At 43.7% G+C, this 24359-nt stretch overlaps 1 protein-coding gene across 12 annotated transcripts in view; it reads left to right on the plus strand.

Annotated features, from left to right (window-relative positions):
* Window positions 1-24359, plus strand: part of TENM2 (teneurin transmembrane protein 2) — a 1234499-nt gene that overhangs the window by 1042977 nt on the left and 167163 nt on the right. For all 12 annotated transcript variants that reach the window (XM_053567520.1, XM_053567521.1, XM_053567522.1 and 9 more), the window contains one exon: window positions 18653-18848. In XM_053567520.1, coding sequence (XP_053423495.1) covers window positions 18653-18848 — 196 coding nt within the window. The remainder of the gene's footprint in view (window positions 1-18652; window positions 18849-24359) is intronic.

Below are 24359 nucleotides of genomic sequence, written 5' to 3' on the forward strand. Positions count from 1 at the left end.
AAGCCTGAAAGAGGAGTGAGAGGCAATAATTTGTTTCAAGATTAAATTACCTTAAATATCTAACTACTCACATCCCTTATCTTAGATATGAAAGTAGAAGAATTACACCCAAGCTTTAAAACTCTATTTAAAAAAAAGAAAAAGGAGCTCCCATCACGGGACGTGTTCCACATGCATTTGGAATTCAACTCCTACTTTTCCCACCTGACTCAGGTGCCTCTGCTCTGCTCGGCAGGTAGTTGACCAGGGCTCCCCACCCCCCACCCCTGTGCATCTGCTCAAATCACTTTATCTGAGCAGACACACATCAGCCTGAATTCAAAGCAAGCTCAGAACAAATCCTCAAGCTTCCTAATAAACCACAGTTACAAAAGTTCAAATCTTGCTCAGAGATAATAGGAAAAGCTCTATTCCAAGACCTTCACAAAAATTAATGGCTTCTAAAATGTTCCTTGAAGCCCCTCTCAATAAGGACACTTTGGGGTTTTTTGGGGGGATGGGGTTGTTTGTTCTTAAAGAATTTTAAAAATAAATTTAATTGTTGTAAAATACACATAATTTTTTTTTTCTTTTTCAGATAACTATTTTTAATTTTTTTTTTTCTGAGACAGGTTTTCTCTCTGTTTCTTTGGAAAGAGTGCTGTGGTATCATCAGGACAGTTTGTAGGGAAGCAAGTATTGTCATAAGATAATAATATTCATAAAACATCCATCTGATCACCTATAAAAATGTTCTCCACCTTGCAAGGGCATATAACGTACCCCCTGGGTGAGGAGCTCTTTTACAACTGGAACTTTACCCTGGAAGTGAGAACAGTATAATCTAAAAATTTGTACACTCATATTAATTTAAAAAAAAAATGTCCTCCTCTGAGAGATTCTTCTCCTTTTAACACAAGTGTCTGTGCCCACTCATAATAATAGCCAGCACTAAGTGGGGGCTGCACCACACCGGGGACTGACGTTTCGCAGGCATCGGCTTATTTCATCCTCACAGCACCCTATGACATAGTTACCCTGAGTAGCACCCCCCTTTACAGATGGAAGAACTGAGGTGACGTTAGGGTCACACAGCAGGTGTCTACAGGGCATAGCCATCAGACACCCTCTTCCTCCTCCTCTCTGATGCGCGGTCATTTCTAGAATCATCTACTGTGCAATGTAAAAGTGATCGTTCAAGGAGTACAATGCCAAAACCAGGAATTTTATCAAGTTGGTGAACAGGGTGTGGAGATGTTCTTGAATATGTCAGAGGAAAACCTCCGTAAATGTAGATCTGGGTGAGGTAGCACAGTTAAACACCGAAACAAGAAATGAAGAAGGCGATAAGATCTACACTTCGAAGAGGGTGATTATAAAAACATAAAAAGAGATCGGGGCATTTGATGGAGACTCTCAATATGCTTGCAGAAATGTCCTTTCTGATTATGTTGGCCAGTCAGACTGAAGTGATGTTGTGTTGTCCTTGTGTATTTCATCGATTCTAAGATGCACAGAATACTCATCTTTTGACATCTCTGAAAACAGGATGTGTTTTGCAATCGATGAAGCTGAGATAGAATGAAATGTTTGGTGTCACGTTTCTGCGCGAGTATGAAAACCCAGGGTTCATTCTAACAACTACAGCATAGTTGCAAATATAAAGTTCCTAAATAAGCATTATAATAAACTTCCCATAACTAGAGTTTCAAGATAAAATCCTAGCCAAACATTTTCCCGTTCGTTTAGTGTATTCATTGAAAGTGGCCTGGAAGAATATTAGAATGACTGCAGATCTCTCTGCTAAAAGTTTTCAAGCTAGAAGAGGGTGATCACCAACTTTTAATCTCCTAATGCAAAATAACTTTCAACCCCGGATCCTGTATCCAGCTAAACTGAGTTTCATTTATGATGGAGAAATTAAATACTTCAATGACATTCATATGTTGAAGAAATTTGCCATAACCAAATCAGCTCTTCAGGATATTCTCAGACCTGTCCTCCATAATGACCAACCCAATCCTATACCACACAAGTAAACTTACTCAGAAACTTTGGATCAAACTCCAATTTCAACACTGGTGAAAGGATTAAAAATGCCCACTGGACTTTTGAAAAACTCGATACCCAAAACTTCACCAGACTTATCAATATTCTCCATTAATGTGAATGGCTTAAACTATCCTCTAAAGAGGCATAGGTTAGCTGACTGGATACAAAAACTCAGGCCAGATATTTGTTGCATACAAGAGTCACATCTTAACTTAAAAGACAAATACAGACTCAGGGTGAAAGGATGGTCGTCCATATTTCAGGCAAATGGTAATCAGAAAAAAGCAGGTGTTGCAATTTTATTTGCAGATACAATAGGCTTTATACCAACAAAAGTAAAGAAGGACAAGAATGGTCACTTCATATTTGTTAAGGGTAATACTCACTATGATGAGGTCTCAATTATTAATATCTATGCACCCAACCAGAATGCACCTCAATTTATAAGAGAAACACTAACAGACATGAGCAACTTGATTTCCTCCAGCTCCATAATAGTTGGAGATTTCAACACTCCTTTGTCAGTGTTGGATCCATCCTCCAGCAAGAAGCTGAGCAAAGAAATCTTAGATTTAAACCTAACCATCCAACATTTGGATTTAGCAGACATCTACAGAACATTTCATCCCAACAAAACTGAATACACATACTTCTCGTCAGCCCATGGAACTTACTCCAAAATGGATCACATCTTAGGTCACACGTCTAACCTCAGTAAATTTAAAGGAATAGAAATTATTCCATGAATCTTCTCGGACCACCATGGAATAAAACTTGAGCTGAGTGACAACAGGAATCTGCATACTCGTACATAAACATGGAAGTTAAATAACCTTATGCTGAATGATAGCTGGGTCAGAGATGAGATTAAGAAAGAAATCACCAACTTTTTGGAACAAAACAACAATGAAGACAGGAACTATCAGAACCTCTTGGACACCACAAAGGCAGTTCTAAGAGGGAAATTTATAGCACTGCAAGCCTTCCTCAAGAGAACGGAAAGAGAGGAAGTTAACAACTTAATGGGACATCTCAAGCAACTGGAAAAGGAAGAACATTCCAACCCCAAACCCAGTAGAAGAAAAGAAATAACCAAAATTAGAGCAGAATTAAATGAAATTGAAAACAAAAGAATAATACAACAGATCAATAAATCAAAAAGCTGGTTTTTCGAAAAGGTCAATAAAATAGATAAACCTCTGGCCAACCTAATCAGGAAAAAAAGAGTAAAATCTCTAATCTCATCAATCAGAAACAACAAAGACGAAATAACAACAGACTACTCAGAAATCCAAAAAATGCTTAATGAATATTACAAGAAACTTTATTCTCAGAAATATGAAAATCTGAAGGAAATTGACCGATACTTGGAAGCACATCACCTTCCAACACTTAGCCAGAATCAAGTGGAAATGTTGAACAGGCCCATATCAAGTTCGGAAATAGCATCAACCATACAAAACCTCCCTAAAAAGAAAAGCCCAGGACCAGATGGTTTTACGTCAGAATTCTACCAAACTTTTAAAGAGGAATTAGTACCTGTAATACTCAACCTGTTCCAAAAGGTAGAAAAAGAAGGAAGACTACCCAACACGTTCTATCCCATTCATAGTAGTGCCAAAGAAGATGAAATATTTGGGAATTTATCAACAAAGGACATGAAAGATCTCTACAAAGACAACTATGAAACTCTAAGAAAAGAAATAGCTGAAAATATTAACAAATGGAAAAACATACCATGCTCATGGCTGGGAAGAATCAACATTGTTAAAATGTCCATACTACCCAAAGCAATATATAATTTCAATGCAATCCCTATTAAATCTCCACTGTCATACTTTAAAGATCTTGAAAAAACAATACTTCGTTTTATATGGAATTAGAAAAAACCTCGAATAGCCAAGACATTACTCAGAAATAAAAACAAAGCAGGAGGAATTACGCTACCAGACCTCAGACTATACTACAAATTGATAGTGATCAAAACAGCATGGTACTGGCACAAAAACAGAGAAGTAGATGTCTGGAACAGAATAGAGAACCAAGAGATGAATCCAGCTACTTACCGTTATTTAATCTTTGACAAGCCAATTAAAAACATTCAGTGGGGAAAAGATTCCCTATTTAACAAATGGTGCTGGGTGAACTGGCTGGCAACCTGTAGAAGACTGAAACTGGACCCACACCTTTCACCATTAACTAAGATAAACTCTCCCTGGATTAAAGATTTAAACTTAAGACATGAAACTATAAAAATACTAGAGGAGAGTGCAGGGAAAACCCTTGGGGAAATTGGTCTGGGCGAGTATTTTATGAGGAGGATCCCCCAGGCAATTGAAGCAGCTTCAAAAATACACTACTGGGACTTTATCAAACTAAAAAGCTTCTGCACACCCAAGAACGCAGTAAGTAAAGCAAGCAAACAGCCCACAGAATGGGAGAAGATATTTGCAGGTTATGATTCTGTCTCTTATATTTGCAGAATCCACAGAGAACTCAAACGCATTAGCAAGAATAGAACAAGGGATCCCATCGCAGGCTGGGCAAGGGATTTGAAGAGAAACTTCTCTGAAGAAGACAGGCACGCGGCCTTCAGACATATGAAAAAATGTTCATCATCTTTAATCATCAGAGAAATGCAAATCAAAACTACTTTGAGATACCATCTAACTCCAGTGAAACTAGCCTATATCACAAAATCCCAAGACCAGAGATGTTGGCGCGGATATGGAGAAAAGGGAACACTTTTGCACTGCTGGTGGGAATGCAAATTAATACAATTCCTTTTGGAAAGAGATATGGAGAACACTTAGAGATCTAAAAATAGATCTGCCATTCAATACTGTAATCCCTCTACTGGGCATATACCCAGAAGACCAAAAATCACATCATAACAAAGATATTTGTACAAGAATGTTTATTGCAGCCCAATTCATAATAGCTAAGTCATGGAAGAAGCCCAAGTGCCCATCGACCCACGAATGGATTAATAAATTGTGGTATATGTACACCATGGAATATTATGCAGCCTTAAAGAAAGATGGAGACTTTACCTCTTTCATGTTTACACGGATGGAGCTGGAACATATTCTTCTTAGTAAAGTATCTCAAGAATTGAAGAAAAAGTACCCAATGTACTCAGCCCTACTATGAAACTAATTTAGGGTTTTCACATGAAAGCTATAACTCAGTTACAACCTAAGAATAGGGGGAAAGGGGAAAGGGAGGGGAGGGAGGGAGGGGGGAGGTGGGTAGAGGGAGGGGGATTGATGGGATTACACCAGCGGTGCATCTTACAAGGGTATATGTGAAACTTGGTAAACGGTCTGTGAAGCTAGTGAATGATGCCCCATGATTATATCAATGTGCACAGCTATGATTTAATAAAAAAAAAAAAAATTAAAAAAAAAACATTTTAAGTGGCCTCTTACTAATTGTAAATATTCTTAGGTAACTAGATCCTACTGTATAAATCAAGTCAGTGTGGGGTTTCATTGTGACTTTTTTTTTTTTGAGACAAAGTCTCACTTTGTTGCCCTAGGAAGAATGCCGTGGCATCATAGCTCACAGCAACCTCAAACTCTTGGGCTCATGTGATTCTCTTGCTTCAGCCTCCTGAGTTGATTGTGATTTTTAAAGCAACACTGATGCTGCTGTTTCAGACACAAGAGAGCTTGTGGCAGAAGGATCATGACCAGTTCAGAATGCTTGCCCTTTAATTCCTACCTCCAGCACTGCCAAGCTGTGTGACCTTGGGCAAGTTACTCAACTTCTCTGTGCCTCAGTTGCCTCATCTGTAAAATGAAGATAATAATATTATGCACTTACAACAATTTTATAAGATGTAAATGAAGTAATCTTTATAGATTACTTAGAATCATGCTGGCACATAGAAATGTTAGCAACTGTTATTACTATTATTACGTTTTTCAAAGCATTCGTGACACAAGCCCCTGGACAAATAAAATAAATTTCAACACTTTTAAAGGTAACTTTTCTTTGTGTTTTTCTCATAAGGTAATATGGGGCAACAATAGGAAAAAGTAGAAAACATTAACATTTTTTGGTATATTTTCTAGATAGATCTCTGTTTATACACAATTATTATTTTTACAAAAATAGGATATCATACATACTGTTTTTTTACCGTGAGTATTTGCTTAACAATATGTAGGAGAACATCTTTCCAAATCTGAATATTTTTCCACAAACTCATTTTGAATGACTCAAAATAGTCCATTCCCTTGAACAGATTTTTTTTAATCAATCCCCCTCTTTCAACATTATAAATCATTCTACAGTAAATATACTTGCAGGTATGTGTTCATGTATTTTTTAATAATTTCCTGTGATGAATTCTTAGGGTGGAATTGCTGGTCCAAAGGATTTATAATATATCAAGGTTTTATAACAACAGTAATAGCCATGAGAACAGTTAGCATTCGCTGGGTGCTTACCAGGAGCTGGGCCAAACTCCCGATGTCCCTTAGAGGCAGATGCATTTCTTATCCCAACCTTGGGGATGAGAAAGCAGAAACAGAGAACTGAAGAGACTGGCCCAAGTCACCCTGCTACCTGGTGTGGTGTCCAGCTCATTCTCTGAAAGAAGCCGTCCCCTACATGTGGTTCTGTCCTTCTTTAGTGCTTGGGATGTCATTCTGTGACTGGACACATTTGCAGCGTGCCCTCTCTCCTTGGTGATATATTTTCACAGCCAGCCCACATGAGACCCTCCTATTGATTTGGGGAAGGCAAGGAGCCAAAAGTGACATTTTTGATAAACCATTGGCTAAAGACAATTAGATGGGAATGTGAAGTAAATAAGAAATCACACCAGCAAGGCACTGAGAGGTCAAGCAGGCATTCTCATAGTACAGCTTTTGTGCACCTTGGAATAGCTTGAGACACTCATCAATTTTGTGGACTTTGCCCCCTGAGGCTCTTCTGGGGTCAACACTATGGCTCCCTGGGTCTTCAGAGCATTACCTTCTTCCCTTCTCTTGGGTTGTATCAAAAGGCAGAATGATGAGGGCAGGACCTTGTGGAAGATGGAATATAAAATCAATGCATTTGTGAGCTCAACAAATGCTCATCGAAAGTTGGTCCATAGTGGAGATGCAGAAATGAAAAGCATCAGCTCTACCTTTAAGGGGTTGGGGACACGACACGGTAAGAAATAATGGCAACAGGGCTGTGAGATGTGGTACAGGGCAGAGAATAAGAACTGATACTCTACAGCCATCCTGGCCTGGCTTTGACTCTTATCTCTGCTATGAAGTAGCTGAAGTGTTTGTGGATGAATCTCTCTAGATTCAGTTTCAACATCCAGAAAATGAGGGCTATACCTCATCAGGTTGTTGTGAGAATGAATGAGATAATGCCGAGCAAATAGTAAGCACCCCATGGAGATCAATCAATCAATCTAACTGGTCTACCTTCCAGCTCACTGGCAGGTAGCCTAGCAACAAGGGGGCTCTCCAGGGAGTGGCAAGGAAGCTGGCTGCTACCAATACTGATCCACAAACGGAGGAATAGCTGGTCATTGAGACTCTAATCTAGATTGCAAAGCTCAGGATCTTCCTACTTGATCAAGTGATTCCTCTCTCCTCCCATCCTTTTATAAATATGATGTAGGTAGTGGAGGTCTGGGGTAGCTCTCCTGGGGACACAACTCACACTGCGTCCAGCTGTGTCCTGCCCAAGCACAACTCTCCGTGGGACGAGAGAGGGCTAAACTAGATTCATTCTGCTAGCACCATGCTCTTGTATGTTTCGTGGAGCTGCTGCCATATCATCACTTGCGGGATTTGCTCCCGTTCCTTGTGTAACATTCTCCACAAAAATTAGCTATTATTATTACTGGAGGGGCAGATGCAGGAGGTCTGGAAGCTTAAAAGTAAGCCATCCCTTCTAAGCTGTGAGGATTTTAGGGCAGCTTCCTGGAGGAGAGGCTCCCCATGGTGATTCTTGGAGGATGAGTTAAGGAGGTAAAGTTTCCCTTTAGAAGAGGGAAAGAATCTCTAAGCAGAGGGCAAATGAAGATACTGCTTGTTGTGTAGGCTGTTTCAAAGCTTCACACCACAGTTGTTTTTCTTTCTTTCTTTCTTGTTTTAGAAAGTGTGCTTTTCTTTAGCCATTCCTCAGCAATGAGGATGTAACTCTCCCTGTTAGGCTGGCCCTTGCAGGCCAGGTGTGACCCGGGGCAGGCAGCCCCTTGGGAGGTTTAACAGCTGCACCGCTGTGTTGAGTTGTTGCGGATTTACAGCTGTGTACACAACCCCAGCAAGGAACACACGTTAAATAAAAGGCAGAAGTGGCCAGATGTCATAAAACTATGAGAGACCCTTCTAACTGGGAATGCACACTTTTAGTACTTAAGGGAAAATCTGGTTGAAAATAGATCAGGACTTACAGCTTTCAACGGCTTCTACCTGTTCACAGAAATTTCCTGTGAGAGGGTTAACATTCCTTGAAAGAAACCCTGTCTTTAGGTAGATACATCATTCTGCCAGAGGCAGGCCGTAACATTGCAAGCAGCCAACATTTATTTGTCACCTACTGCGTGCCATGTGTCCAAGGGCTGCAGCAGTAGACAGGCGGAGCTGGCCCTGCCCTTGTGTGGCTAGTGGAAGACACTGGCTTTGATGCTCGGCTAAGAATTCCCTGGGAATTCGGTCACCCAGTGGGGAATGTGTTGTCCCTGCCTTTCCCTGCCTGGCCCCGTTACCGCTTCTGTCGGAAGGGCTCTGCGAAGAGGGGCTGCTGGGATGTGCAGCGTATTAGTGGGGATAGCGCTGACTTATCCTTTAGCAGTGATCCTTTATCCTTTTCTGTTCATTTTTCATTCCCCCTACATCACCCTCACCCCCCAAGACATTCAAAATATACTCATTTGGAACTTGAAAACCACCATTTTAGGCTTGCTGTCTGGAGTCGGGGTGGGAGGGGACTTGGCAGAACTCATAATCTGCTTATCTTCAACTAGCAAACCACCAAAGCCCCGGCCAGCCCCAGAGGGTTCTCCTAAGAACCAGTCTCAGTAAACATGCCAGGCAAGAAGCTTTCTTATTATTACAGAAAAAGCTCTGGTCTCATGTTTTATAAGCACTCCTCAGCACGTTCAGCCTCTGAAACCCTCCACTGCCTCCCATCACACGGAGGGGGGATCTGAAGTTGTTGAAGAATGTGAGCGTGAGACGGGCACTGCTGTGACGTCCCCTGCTGCATCGCTGCTGCTCACGGCTGTGGCCGTCCCCAGGAGGTGCTCAGTAAATGGCTTGCCAGGTCCGTCTCCGTGGCTTGCCAGGTCCCCCTGCAGTCTGGCCAGCAATCTCCCCAGGCTGTCTGGACTCCACAGTGGCCGGCTCACACCTCTCAGCCACATGAAGTTCATTCTGCCTCTGAACACATCCTCTCTTCCTGGAATGTCCCCACAGAGTCAGTGGATCCTCCCTTACTTTTTTCAGGCCTCTGCCCTCGGTGGCCCTTGTGTGTTGAGTGATCTAAAACAGGATTCTCTTTTACATTTTATCACCCTGTCCCACTTTATTTTTCTTAAATCAACTTTATTTAGGCTATATCGATAATTTTATAACTACCTAATGTGGACATTTTTTCAGTGTCCACTTGGACTCCGAAAATTTGGAAGCCATTTCCACCTGAGGAAGCACTGTCACGGCCATGATGAGGACATGGTCGCCCTCAGGAGCTGCCCTGCGGCTCCGTGCCGGCCTCACCCCTGCCCCCAGGCAACAGAAGTCTGCTTGCCACGGCTAGAGATTCTGTTCAGATCCAGGCAGTCCTGTGCTTTGAGGTCTTTTTTCACTCAGCAGAACATCAGGGAGATTCCCCATGTCCTTGTTGGATATTCTGTTCTACAGTTTGTTCATTCACCTGTTGACATGTGGGGTTTCTGGTTTGCTTTATTTTTTATTTATAGCCCTCATCATTCCCCAATATTATATTCCCCACCCCAGGAATGCCAGCGCCAGCGGGGCAGGAGCCTTGACCACATCATTCACTGCTGTAGCCCCAGTGCCCAGAGCAGTGCCAGGCACACAGTAGGTGTCCCGTATTTGTTGAAGGAATGAATTTTTTTTTTTTTGAGATACAATCTCAATCTGTCACCCTGGGTAGCGTGCTGTGGCATCAGAGCTCACAGCAAGCTCAAACTCTTGGGCTCAAGTGATTCTCTTGCCTCAGCCTCCTGAGTAGCTGGGACTACAGGCGCCTGCCACAACATCAGGCTTGGGTTTTTTTGTTTATTTGGTTAACAGACCGAGGCTTGGATTGAACCCACCAGCCCCAGTGCATGTGGCCAGTGCCCTAACCACTGAGCAACAGGCGCCAAGCCTTTCTCTTTTTTTTTTGAGACAGTGTCTCACTTTGTCACCCTTGGAAGAGTGCCATACTCACAGCAACGTCATCTCTTGGACTCAAGCAATCCTCTTGCCTCAGCCTCCTGAGTAGTTGGGACTATAGGCTCAGACTGGTGTTGAACTCCTGAATTCAAGCAGTCACCCACCTTGGCCTCCCAGAAGGCAATGAATATTATTATATTCATTTTCCCATTGTCTATGGACAGGACAAGACATAGACTTGAGAGCTGTGCTTCAGATTTTTCTTTTCTTTGAACCTCAATTTAGAGACTTTAAGGCCTTCCAAGTAAAACCAGATATTAGTTAGCTGGGGCTCCCTTGCCCATCAAAGACTGGGCTAAGTGTGCCTGTACCCTGGTTGCTGTGAATACACACTCAAACACACATACACACATGCACGCAAAGGAGAGAGGCTGGCCAGCAACCCACACTGACTGCCTGTATTAGGCATGGGTGTCAATCTCAGCTCCATCACTTACTAACTCGTGAGGCAAATAATGCAATCTCTCTGTGCCTCAATTTCCTCATATGCAAAATGGGAATAATTTGTATTCAACAGAGTTATTACAGCATTAAATAAGGCAGTGACATGTTAATCACTTAGAATAGTGGCTGACCTCATTAAATGTCAGCTCACGATTATCATCTGAGTAGTTAGCAAACAAAAATGAAGGAAAACTATGTAATATTTACCAAAATTTCCTAAAAACATTTCCTAAAGAGATTGTGTCCTGTCTTAGTCTGTATTATGTTACTGTCAAGCGGAGTAATTTATAAAGAAAAGAGGTTTGTTTAGCTCACAGTTTTGCAGGCTGTCCAGGAAGCAGGGTGCTGGTATCTGCCTGGCTTCTGATGAGGGCTTTGGTGCTTTGTCAAAACAGGGCAGAGACGGTTAAAGAGGAAGAGAGACCAAACCCAAGGGATGTCCTGGCTTTATGACAACCTACTCTAGTAGGAACTATTCCTTTCCCCCGAGAACCAGTCCAGTCTCATAAGAATGAGAGTTCATTCACTACTGCTAGAACACACTTGACCGGAACCAGACCATTTGTGAGGGATCCACTCCCATGGCCTCAATACCTCCCATTAGGCCCCACCTCCAACAGTGGGGATCAGATTTCAATATGAGGCTTGGGAAGACAAATATCCAAACTTTAGCATATTCTTTAAGTAGCTATACCACCAAAACACCACCTTGCTGGTATATACTTCACTCCAGAGATTATTTCCTTTGGGCCTGAATCTTTTCCATTCATTCAATCCAGATCTTTCGTGAGTACCCACTATATGCCAGGCCCCGGAATAGTGTGTCAAGTGAAATAGACTAGTCTCCCACTCGTAAGGGGTCCCTATTTAAGAGGAGGGAGATGAATCACAAATTAGTAGATAAGCAATACGCCTTTTTTCAAAGAGTGATGATTTTTACCGAAGATGGAAACAGGAAGAGATAGAGGGGTTTTAGGATGGCCAGGGAAGCCCTTTCTGAGGTCAAGGCCAAGGCAGGACTAGTGAGAAGCAAAGAACAGGCCTGGCCGAGGCAGCAGCTGGGGCAGAGACCCTGGATTGGGATGAGGTTAGCGTGTTCCAGGAGCAGAGAGCGGGGCAGTGTGCCTGGAACACAAGGAAATAGGAGTGTGGAGAGTTGGCGAGAAGCTGGCTCCCGAAAATTCTTCCAAACTGGGTGCGGCCAACACCCTGTAAAGCCCTTCAGACTTTTCCAAACGTCCTTTCTTGTCTGCTCCAGTGGGACAGTTCCTCATGCTCAGGCCACCTGCCTGCTCCGCCCAGGTCTGACCCTAGCACCACTAACTCCTCCTTCTCCTCCTCCTCTGCTCAGTGGCATCTGGAGGGGACTGACAAACCAGGCCAACCACCAGAAACGCTGGCCAGGTGCAGCCGGGTTCCTGGGGAATGCAGAGCTGTCTCTGTAGTTGTTAAGACTCATGCAAGTTCAAATTCAATACTTGCTTGGCTACTAACCATGCTAGCTGGGACTGAGTACATTCCGTGCCTTTGCTGGGAGCCCTTGTTCTCTCCCGAGTAACAGGGAGGAGACTAGGGTTTCTGGGAGGATGAGACGACACAGCACATGTCAACATGTCTGGTGCAGAGCAAGTGCCCAAGAGAAAATAGGCTTTTCTTATTTTTTATAATTACTTCTCTCAGTGCTGAGAGGAGACATGTAAATAAAGAATCGAGAATTCCACCTCACAGATGAATTCTCCCAGCTCCTGATTTTAGGGGACCCTGTTTGATTCCTCTTGAGCTTCCATCTGCTTGATTCTTGCCTGTGGGGCTAGGCACGATGGGCTGTTCCAGCCTAGAAACACAGACACTGTCTGGAAGCTCAAGAGCGCATTCTCACCAAGGCCCAAGCAGTGCCTGCAGCTGGGCTGATCGTATCTAGTTAAGTGAGTCAGATCCTGGAAGTGGGAGCTGAGCAGGGAGTCCTGAAAAAAAGACAGGAGAGGCCATGCTCAGGGAGGCCAGCCCCCGCTGGAGCACGGCTGCCATCCCTCCCCCTCCCCTGAGCACTCAGCCCCTTTAAAAGAGAGCAAAGAAATTGTGCTGAGCTTTAATGAGGAATCAGCCAGGCGCACTTTGCCACAGGCCTGGCTGGAGGCAGAAAGAGATGAACAGGCCCCTGTGAGCAACCCACCACCGCTAAGTCATTCCTGCCGTCCCCGGATGCAACCAGAGACCCCGTGGTCGTGTGGCTTCAAGCGGCCCTTGCTCACAGATGCCACTTCCCCGCAATCCCACCAACCGCTGAGCGTGCCCTGCCATCTGAGGCAGAATCAACTTCAGACGAGGCTGTCTGGAGGCAGGCGGGTGACGGCTGCCAGCGCAGGGCTGGGGGAGCGGCAGGCATCCATAGGAAATGTCAGTGTTTATTGCTTTTCCCTCTTGCATCAACCTGCCTTGAGCAGCCGTTCCAAAAACTAATAAAGTTATTTTCCCCCTTTCCTGGGCTCCTGGGCCCAGTAATAACACCTCAGTGAAGGGCAATGAGCCTGTCTTTAACCTTGCCCTCTCTGGCAGCTGTGTGTCCATGTGGCTTCCGGGAGCTTCTCTGGGCCGCACATTCCCTGCCTATGGATGCCTTCCTTTCTGGGGAAGTGACAGGCTCCTCTCCATGGTCCAGCCTCCTGCGCTGTCCTCCAGCTCCTCTGGAAACCCACTAAGTTATCTTAATTACTATTGGTTCTCCTTCTCTGCCAAGAAGTGGGGAGATTTATAATTGGATCAGTCAAATATTTGCTGTGGTTTATTTTCTCTGCCTCTCGAGCTCTAGTAAAAGTTGCGTTTTCATGCCACTTTGGAGTATAACTGATGACTCAGAGGCACGGCCCTCACGTTGCATGCCAGCAGGGGTTATTTTTCAGAGCCCAGGGAAAAAAGAATGGACTTGGTAGGTAGAAGTGGTGTATATTTTGGGTTATTGTGTGATCCCCTTCTGGGTGTCTGCAAGAGACACAAGCTGCTTTGGGAGACAAACTTCTGCCCACAGCCAGGCCAGGCACAAATACAGCCTTTCTATTGGGATTTGGCCATGTGCCTCCCAAACACCTTCCAGGGCTTCTGCAGACCTATTAGATAAAATGTGCTATGGAGCAATCTCTGCTCAACCAAGCACAGAGCAGTCCGCCAAGCATCCCTATGTCCTGGATGGATCACAATGGGGGCCTGGAACCGAAGAGTCAGATGTCCCTGGTATTAAGCCCAAGTTATCAATTCCTGGTTCTGGGGCCTGAAAAGGAAAAGCTGGCCAGGGCCTCAGCTTGGACAATGGCCTCCTTCTAGTGACAGCCAGTCTGCCAAGCAAGCTGAGCAGACGGCAGTCTAGGAATCCTAGAGAGCAGAGGCTCCCCTGAACCAGATGGCCTCCTCGCAAACCAGCTTCTCACTGGCTCCTGGTCTCCCTGCCTAGGAAGGCTGTCTCCACGTTTGGCTCTGTTGATCCACCCTGCGTTTGTAGCCTGTAAACCGTCCCCAACTTAGAGCAGCACTGAAGATGCTACAGGATGTTGGCATGTGTGAGTAGGGTGACCGCATAGCCCACTCTAGGGCACTTTAGAGATGCAAAGAAGGAATGAGGGGCATAGACCAGGACGCCCTCAGGCAACTGGAATAAACAGACCCCTGTGCGTAACAAAGTTGGAATTTGACCAGCAGAAGACACCGCCGTTTTTCCCATGGTCACCCCCTCCTACTGCCCCATAAGAAGGGATGGAAAAAACACAGGAGCTTGCTATGATCTTGAGAGCAGATTTGGAAGAAAGAGAGGCATGAAGTTATCTGCAAAAGCCATACCAAAGTAATGAAGAAGCCTCACACTTCAGCGGCTTAATTTAATAAGCATTCGTTGCTTGCTCATGTCATAATTTCAGGCCCTTCTCCAAGTGCTAATTCTAAGATCCAGCCACTCCTCTCTGGTGGCTCTACCGCCTTGGACTTTGAGGGTTCCCTGGCGCCCACTAGGGGAAGATGGGAAGAGAAGGAGAACAGGTGAAAGGAACAAAGAAAATGCAAAGAAAAAAACAGGCATTTCACACATTCCCAGTGAGAATTGGGAAGATGTAAGTCATAGAGGCCTCCTAGAGGCAACCCTGAATTCTTGATGTCGTATATGAATCTGCAAACTCCCTGGGCCACAGGCCCATCATATACATGTTCTGCTCCCGGTGGGACACGATTCCACGTTCCTGATTATAATTCTGCCCCTCCTTTTCAAGAAAGCACATTAGAAGGCCAGGGAGTGGAAATGATTGCGATTAGAGACAAAACCGTCCATCTACTCCAGTTATTTTCCTTTCAATGGAATTCATTTACAAATTAGGTGTTTTATTCATTTGATATTTAACAAATATGTATTGATCAGACTCCGCACCAGGTGAATGTGATACAACAGTGAATTTTAACAATCATCACTGAAAAGTTTAAGGCACATTAACCACAAACAAAATACTGACTGTTCTAAACAGATTATATGTGCTGGCTCATTTAATCATCATAGCAGTGTTTTGACACAGATACTGTCATTATCCCCATTTTAAAGATAAAGAGACTGAGGCACAGAAAATTGAAATAGCTGACACAAGTCAGCTGTCACAGTGCTGTTTCAGCTCTTTAAATTCTCCGTGCCTCAATCTTCAGGTGGTAAAGCCCCGGAGTCCCTACTTTTAACCATTCTACCATGCAGAGGGGAGTACTACGGTGCTGAAATTTACATTTTGAGTAGAATAACAATACACATAAAAACAAATTATATCATTTTAAGGGCTGACAAGTGCTTTGAAAAAAATAAAGCATGCTAAAGGGATTGCAGGATTCAGACACATCAGCCAACACATCATATCCTAGCCAATACTGATTTGGAGCCCCTGGCTAGAAAGATTCTTCCTTAAATGAAAACTGCCCTCCATGGTTCTACAGAGCCAGCCAAAATAGATGTCTTCTCTGTCCTCTGAAAAATGCCTCGGTTTGATGTAATTTGCTTGGCTGGACGGTGAGCACTGCCACTTGTCCTCAGCCATTTCTGTGTCCCTTAGCTCATCAGCTGCCTCAGCACGAGATGACTGATACCCAAATTAGAAATGAGCAATGGCCCCACACAAGTAATCACCTTCCCCAAACTTTTCCTCATGGGGGTGATAACTTGGACCCCAAATGAAGCATATTCTCCTCACCTTGGCACCAAGGAAGCTACAGTCATTCCTCTGGCTGACAGCAATTTGTAGACCCGGGTCTCTGTCGTTGGGCATTTACGAGGTTGCTAAGGAACAAATGCTCTGGTCAGAAAGGTCTCCCAAAGCAGCATCAGTTTGTCACATCGCTTCAAATCATTTATTTTAGCCCACAAAGACATCTGTTGTGGGGTAGAGGGACGCTAAACACACAATGCCCATTTCCTGAGACACTGGGCAAGTTTCTACTTCCGAAGCAGCGGCCGTCCCCAGCTCCCTGCGTGTAAGGGTAGAACCACTTGCTTCTCTTCTAGAATCATTATGATTTGCAAGTAGGTGACTCATGGTCACTGAGTACTTAATAAAATGATTATTATCTTCCAGGCACTGCCCTAAGCATTATCTCATGTCATCCTTCTAACCTCCCTGAGTGTTAGGTGCTATTATTCCCCAGTATGAAAACCAGGAAGAAGGTAAAAGTAGAATCACCCACTATCAAAGAATTGCAAGTGGCAGAGTCAGCATTCAAACCCAGGTTTGTGTGATGGCAAAGCCTTTGTGCTTAAGATTATAGAGTCTTTTGTTTTCAATTATCACATTTCAGATGGAAAAACTGGCCATGCTGAGGACAGAGAAGGCACATTAGGAGACTCCTGGAGTTTCATCCTGTGAAGTGCGTGAAAGGGGTTATGGTTGATGTCTGCAACCCACAAAAACCTTTTTATGCAAGGGGAAGTGGAAAGATCGCTTCATCCCACAGTGATGGTTTTTGTCAGCTAAAACCTACACTTTGAATGTTCTCTAGAAGTCAGTGTGCCCGTGACTTTTCTATGTAGGAATTTTGAAAGAGTTCATGAGATTAGTCCGTTTTTACTGGGGTTTTATCAATATTCTTTTCAATGGTAAGAAACACCGGTGTCCTCTTTGTCTTTCCCTCCATCCTTTCTCTCCAGCCCATGGTCAAGCCTGTTCTCTCTTCTTTAGAAATGTTTCTCCAAAGTTAACTCCCCACTCACTGTCTTCATCAAACCCTTACCACCTCACACTTGGCTTTCTGCAATCACTTCCTAACTAATCTTCATGCTTCATTTCTTCACTGCAAATCCTGCCTAAAAACAAATTCCTCAAAACATCTCTGTCATCGTATCACTCACCACTCAAGAGTCTTCAGTGGCTCCCACCTGCCTGCCACAGAATTTCCCCTGTTACTTAGAACAGGCCTCTCTAGGGTCACACTTTCCTTCCCCCAGCACCACTCTGTTTCTCACTAATTGCTTCCAATTCTGTTTTCCACTGAAACAGAGTTTAATTCCTGTTCTATTCAAGGTCAGGCACTTTGAGAGCATGGACATTGTGGCTGAATAGATCCATGTCCAGACTCTCGGCCACTTAGGAGCTATGTGACTTTGGTCAAGTTGCTTAACCTCTCTGAGCCTTGCTTTCTTCATTTGTAAAATATGGATACAAATGGTACCACTGTACGGTTTCGTTCTGTTTTGTTTGAGATACTGCCTTGCTTTGTCACCCTCAGTAGAGTGTCCTGGCGTCATAGCTCACAGGTGGGCCTCTGGCACCTGGCCTTCCCACCATATAACCTGAGCAAATCACTTAAACTCTTGGGTTCAAGTACCTAGCACTATAGGCGCCCACTACAACACCCAGCTATTTTTAGAGATGGGATCTCTCTCTTGCTCAGGCTGATCTCGAACCTGTGAGCTCAGGCAATCCACCTACCTCAGCCTCCCAGAGTGATGGAATGACAGGTGTGAGCCACCACGCCCGGCCCTAAGGTAGGGTTTTTTCAAGAAATGAACAAAATGATGAGGAGGAGGAAGAGGACGATGAGGACTAACATGTGTTTTGTGTGTGCCGTGTGCCAGGCACTGTTCTAAATATTATCTTAATGCTCACGACAACCATATACCATAGATACTATTATTTTCATAGTTTTCCTGATGGGGAAACTGAGGCACAGCCAGGTGAAGCGCATAAGTGCCGTAGCCAGGATTCTCTACCACGGCTATCTGGCTGCACGGCCCTCACTCTCAGCCACATCTGTACCATCTTCTCCTAGTAAACAGTCAAAAAACGGTAGCTGTTAACGTGGTTCCGTAATTGCTTATCTGAAATGCTTGTGGAGCCAGATGCATTTTGGAATTTAGAATTTGGAGAATTACAGAAAAGTTATGCTTGGCACATAGTATGTATTATCTAACACCTCAGTGGGGACTAAAGCAACAGCTTACATGTCTCGTAAACACACACGCACATTCACACAAACAAAAGGGAAAAAAACTTTTGGTGAAAGCATTTTGGGATTCAGAACTGCAGATAAGAGATGGTGGCTTATAGTAACCAAATGAGTAGGAATCGTTATAGGCATAACAAAGGATGGCTGCTACTATTGTTACAGCTTTCACGCGTCTCTCGTTTTACAGGGTGGTGCATAGTGAAATGTACTAAAAAGTCTTTCTCTGTTAATTCCGTGGACCGGGGCTGCACCTTGGGTCTCACATGGTTCTCTCTCTCTCCCCCCACCACCCCTTCTGCTCCCAGTATGACTTTATGGAACGTCTGGATGGGAAGGAGAAGTGGAGCGTGGTCGAGTCACCCAGGGAACGCCGGAGCATACAGACCCTGGTGCAGAACGAAGCCGTGTTCGTGCAGTACCTGGATGCGGGCCTCTGGCACCTGGCCTTCTACAATGATGGCAAAGACAAGGAGATGGTTTCCTTCAACACTGTGGTCTTGGGTAGGTGTGGGGTCTCTGAGTTGACACAGCATGAAGGGGAGCGTTCTGTGCATCTCTGTAGAAGACACGTCTTCACGGGTGTTTCCACCACAGAGAACAAACCAGAATCTTGTGATTGTGCTTCATGGGATCATCCACCTAAAGCTAGCTCTGAGTAAAGTGGGAATTCTGCTTAACCCATGAAAGAGCCACCCTTGGTCCCCAAGGGTTCAGTTATGATGAAGAGTTTGAGTCAGATTGCCTGGGTTAGGTTCCCATCATATAACCTGAGCAAATCGCTGAATTTTAAAAGCCTCATTTTCCTTATAGTGAAATAAAACTAACACAAGTGTCTATCTCATAGGACTATTATGAGGATTAAGTAAAATAAATATATAAATCTTTAAACATGTAGTAGAGCCAAGAAACATTGGCCATTTATATCAACTTAGAATTTCTCTTAAAGTTGGAGGAAACCCAGCGGGTAGGGCGCCAGTCCCATATGCTGGAGGTAGCGGGTTCAAACCCAGCCCTGGCCAAAAAAAAAAAAAACACAAAAAAAGTTGGAGGAAACCTCAAAATGAAAAGTTTTTTAAAACTTAAAAATAAATAAGGGTACAGATATAGATAGACATGACTTTATTCTCAAGGAAGTAAATCTCAAAATGCTTTAATTAAGTACTTGTCATTTTTTGGCATGTTTTATTCCTACTTTTTATTAGATACCAAGGTAAAAGCTAAAGTTTTATCCAAAATTTCCTCTTATTTTTACGTGCAAACCCTAGCTTCAGGGGAGTTCATGAAGTTTTCTATAAATTCAAAGAAATAAATTGTAGATATTTTCATTAAAGTTACCTTGTGGGTTTTAATCTTCCTCCTAATAATAACAATTGACCTCCGTAGAACCTCTGTGAATCAGGACAGATTATTACACCTATTTCACAGAGGTTCAGAAAGCTAAGTCCCAGCTCGGTGCCTGTAGCTCAGTGGCTAGGGCGCCAGCCACATACACTGGAGCTGGTGTGTTTGAACCCAGCCCGGGCCTACCAAACAACAATGACAACTACAACCAATAAATGGCCAGGCGTTGTGGTGGGCACCTGTAGTCCCAGCTACTTGGGAGGCTGAGGCAAGAGAATCTCTTAAGTCCAAGAGTTTGAGGTTGCTGTGAGCTGTGACGCCAAGGCACTCTACAAAGGACAACATAGTGAGACGCTGTCTCAAAAAAAAAAAATGAAAGCTAAGTCCCTCAAAGTCCCAGAATGTGGAAGTGATGGAAATGGCATGGGACTCTCAGCCTTGTCCCCTGCCTTTGTACAATACCATGTGTCCCCATAATTTTTAGTTGTGATCTCAAGATACACTGAAGAAGCCTAGATAGGGGGGTTTCTGGAGGAAAGAACTTTCTTTCTCATATTTTAACAATTCACTTATCTCTCTGAACCTCAATTTCATCATCTGTGAAAGGGTAAGGACCACATCTATGGAGTACTGGGTGATGTGAATATCAGGATAAGTGGAAGTGTCCGACTGGAACTTGGTATTCACCACATCTAAATGAGAGCCATTGATTTCTTTAGGAAAGAAATGTTTCCTATGGAGGTGTTTTTTTTCTTGACTGCATTTTAGGAACTTTTCTATTGGTCCCATGGATTTTCCTGAGGGACTCCCTGATTCTTGAAAGAGCTGTGTAATTCAACCTGAAATTCTTTAGGCAACTCTGATGACAATTCTTCATCAGTGACCACAACTTTAGGATGGTATGAAATCACATAGGCTTTTGGTGTTAACCAATGGAAAGATTGACCCTAACAAGGCTAGCCAAATGCTCTAAAGCAGGAGTTGGCACCCTCCAGCCCATGGGTCGAATCTGGCCCACTGCCTGGTTTTTATGAATAAAGTTTTATTGGAACATAGCCACGTTCATCTGTTTACATATTAGCTATGGCAGCTTTCCCACTGTAATAGTTGCAATAGTTGCAGCAGAGTTGCAAGTAGTTGCAGTAGTTGCAACAGAGACCATATGGCCCACAAAACCTAAAGAGTTACTATCTGTCCCTTTTCAGAAAAAGTTTGCCCACCCCTGCTCTGAAACTTGGGATAATGGAAGTTACCAGAGAAGTGCTCTATGGAAGGAAAATTTCCAGGATCAAAATTTTCATTGTGCCAATGAAGAAATAAACAGGATTTAAGAGTAGAGACTCGTTCACAACAGGAAGAAACTAGAACAAATTTGGAAATCATTTGAGATGTTGAGATTTTTTTTTAATCTGTAGTTTAAGAACATGATGAGAAATGACTTCCTTTTTGTCACTTTGTGTTTAAACTCAAAAGGCTTGACACATACATGACAGCACACACCGCGCATAGCAGCTGGCTCAGCTGGGGTCTGCAAGAGCTCAGGGAAATGGTTAAGCATGATAGTAACAGCTACACATTTAAAGGGTGTTGACGAGAACCCTGCCCCTGTAATATGCCTTCTGTGTCCCTCAGCTTAGTCGACCAGGGAGCCTTGGGAGGTAGGTACTATTGCTATACGCTTCATCTTCCAGTTGGGAAAACCAAAGCTGAGAGAAATTAAACAGCACACCCAGGGTCACACACAGCCAGTCAGAGGTAAAGCCAGGATTCAGACTTTCCAGAGCCTGTGCTCTTAACCACCAGATTTCCTTGGATTCTAGCCAAATTAATTCCCTTGCCTCCAAACAGGAAGCTTTCTGGGAGTCAGATTATCTAATAATGGCTAGTTCCTCCTTTTCACTTCTGCACACAGACACAGACTGAGTGGTAGTGAGAGGCCCTTCCCCCAGGCCACTTCCCTCCCTGGCCTGGCAGGGCCGGGAATAGCAGTTCTCCCCAGAGGATTTCTCTTGTCTGGACTGTGGCTCAAAGAGAAAGTCAAAGGTAATCAGCCTAATAGCTGGGCAGACACCTTGATAGAGCAATGATAGTAATTGGCTTGAAATGCAGGAAAAGAACAGTGTTTTATTTGGTTCAGAGGTTCTCCCACACACACCTATCATCAGAACCTTCTCCATCAGGAGCAGCCAGGAGTGCTGAAAACCCCTGTGTTATGAAACAGAAGGAAAAATGTGAGACGGGTGTCAACCAATGATCACACTAAATATACCTTTGACTCAGGGAAGTCTTTTGATATGTTTTGGAGATAAGCAGCTTGCTTTCAGAAAATGAGTTTCATCTCAGGGGACAGTAGAGCAGCTTTCTTAAAGCACAGTGCTAGCCTCCACGTGTGTAAAATCCTATTTCCTTGGCTCCCTCTTCGGCCATTTTTTCATCAAGAAAACTTAAACCAAGTTGACAAAAAGGAAAACTGATGTTCTCTCCCTGTAAAGTTAATGAAGTGTTAAAGAAAGAGGGCAGAAAAGTGGGGTCCTTTACAATCAATGGTTCTCAACCTGTGGGTGGCGACCCCTTTATAACAATGAAAATACATGGCAGCTTGCTTTCAAATTCATGGCAGCATTAGGAAGGTTACATGTCAGCAGTGCCACATAATTGGGTTTTTTCCCTCAAAAACTATCAAAGTGCTTCAAATATGAGACCTCAGGAAAATTAAACACAAAGTAACTCTTTATGTGTGTGTTATAAGCTTTGCTTGCTTTGTATTTTTCTGCCCTCCTATGCACACGTGTACACAGACACACATATACGTGCACGCTTTGACAACTGTTCACCAAGGACCGCCATCAGAATGCCTGCTCCCGGGTACCAGGCATTTGGATACCTCGGTGACCAACCCAGATGTGCTGTCTTCTTTGATGAGTGTAAAGAGAGAAGACAGACACACAAAAAGGCAATTATAGGAATTACAGCAACAAAGGAAGAGGTCAAAACTCAGATTGAGGAAAGTGAGGCAGGAAAATACCCCAGAACTAAATAGTTTCTAAACATAAGGATAAACAGAGAAGAGACATGGGTGACAGAGTCCCTGGGTCTCTTCACTGCTTGATTTCTGAAGACGTAAGGTTTGAGAATGAGGAACTTTGAACTTGGGAATGTTGATTTCCACCAAACCATCCCCAGCCCCAGGTGCTCAATGAGAAGCAATAGCCACCTGGTGTGGGAGTGACTTCAAAAAATGTGGGCTGGATAATGAATGCTGTTCCTCTGTTTAAAATTTTCTGTTGTTCCTAGTGGTTCATAATAAAGCCCAACTCCTTTGCAATGGCCTGCGGGGCCCAGAGTGATCTCTCTCCCTGCCTGGATCTCTCCAGAATCAACTTATGTCACTCTCTCCCTTGTTTACTACCCTCCAGCCACCTTGAATTCAGAGCCTCTCCTTCTCGCCTCAGGGCCTTTGCACAAGCTGCCCCTCCTGCCTGGAAGGCTCCTCCTCCCTGCTTGTCACTTTCCTTCCCAGCTCACCCTCCAGTGTGGCCTGCACAGACCAGAGAGGCCCTCCCTGCCCATCCGTTCTAAGTAGCTTCCTCCTGTTCCCCCATCCAAGTATCCTATTTTTTTCAAAGCACTTAATCTCTCAATTTTTACTTAATTTGTCTGATTTTTTTTTTTTTTTTGCTTGTATTCTCTGCAACAGTGGAAAGTTCTATGAGGGCAGAGAACTTAACATACCTGTTTCATTCACCAAGGTATCACTAATCCTTATATGGTGCCTTGCTCAGTTAATAGATTCAATCATATGTCAGGAATGAGACAGGTCTGAGATTTTACCTTAATTAACACAGTTTCAGGGATGCTGTCAGAAGACATAAAACTCCTGGGTCAGAGACAAGTTCCTCAAGCCCTGGTGCCCTCAGGGTAACACAGAGGGTCAGGTGATGCTTGCACATGCTGAGGGATGCAGGGCAGGAGAGAAACCTTAGCTTACCTTATGGAATCTGGGTCTAGAGAGTGGGCCATGAACATGCTTGTCCATTGCTCCAGAGGGAGCCTGATCTTTATCATACTGGATAAGTAAACATGCCCTTTACTCTGGACAGAAATATGCTCTTTGTTTCCCAAGGCTGTTCCCTATCCAAACTTCCCTGAAAAGATAGTTCAGAACTAAAGCAATTGCTTGTAAGACAATCCAATATTCAAGCAACTCAGGGAAAATGTCTCCAACACCATGTGGAATTAGGTGGGTAGCCCCTTAGATGCTTCTCAGCCCACATTTATAGAGTCAGTCTCAAGAAGTTTCAGCCTGCAATGTTAATTTTTAGACATTAAGAAAACTGGCTTGATGGTGTCTGTAGTCTTTTGCCCAATTTTGAAAAAACAAGTATACTCATTGAGTTCCCAGAGCTCCAGAAAAGAGTTATAGTCTGATTCTAGAAGAAGAGAACTGAGCAGTGAAATACTATAGAAAGAAAGCAAACGTTTATAGTTTAGTTTTTCAATTCAGAACGGGATTAAATGGCAAATTAGGTTTAAATGCAACATGTCCTGTGACACTCTTGCATGACTCCATCAGGAACGATTAGACTTCTCAGTCTTTCATGCCACATCACGGAGTTGATGTCCCCAGCTCTCTCAGAGTGATGTCATGTCACACTGGGGGCATAGGGGCTT

Source organism: Nycticebus coucang, chromosome 17 (assembly GCF_027406575.1).
Source record: "Nycticebus coucang isolate mNycCou1 chromosome 17, mNycCou1.pri, whole genome shotgun sequence".
NCBI lineage: Eukaryota > Metazoa > Chordata > Mammalia > Primates > Lorisidae > Nycticebus > Nycticebus coucang.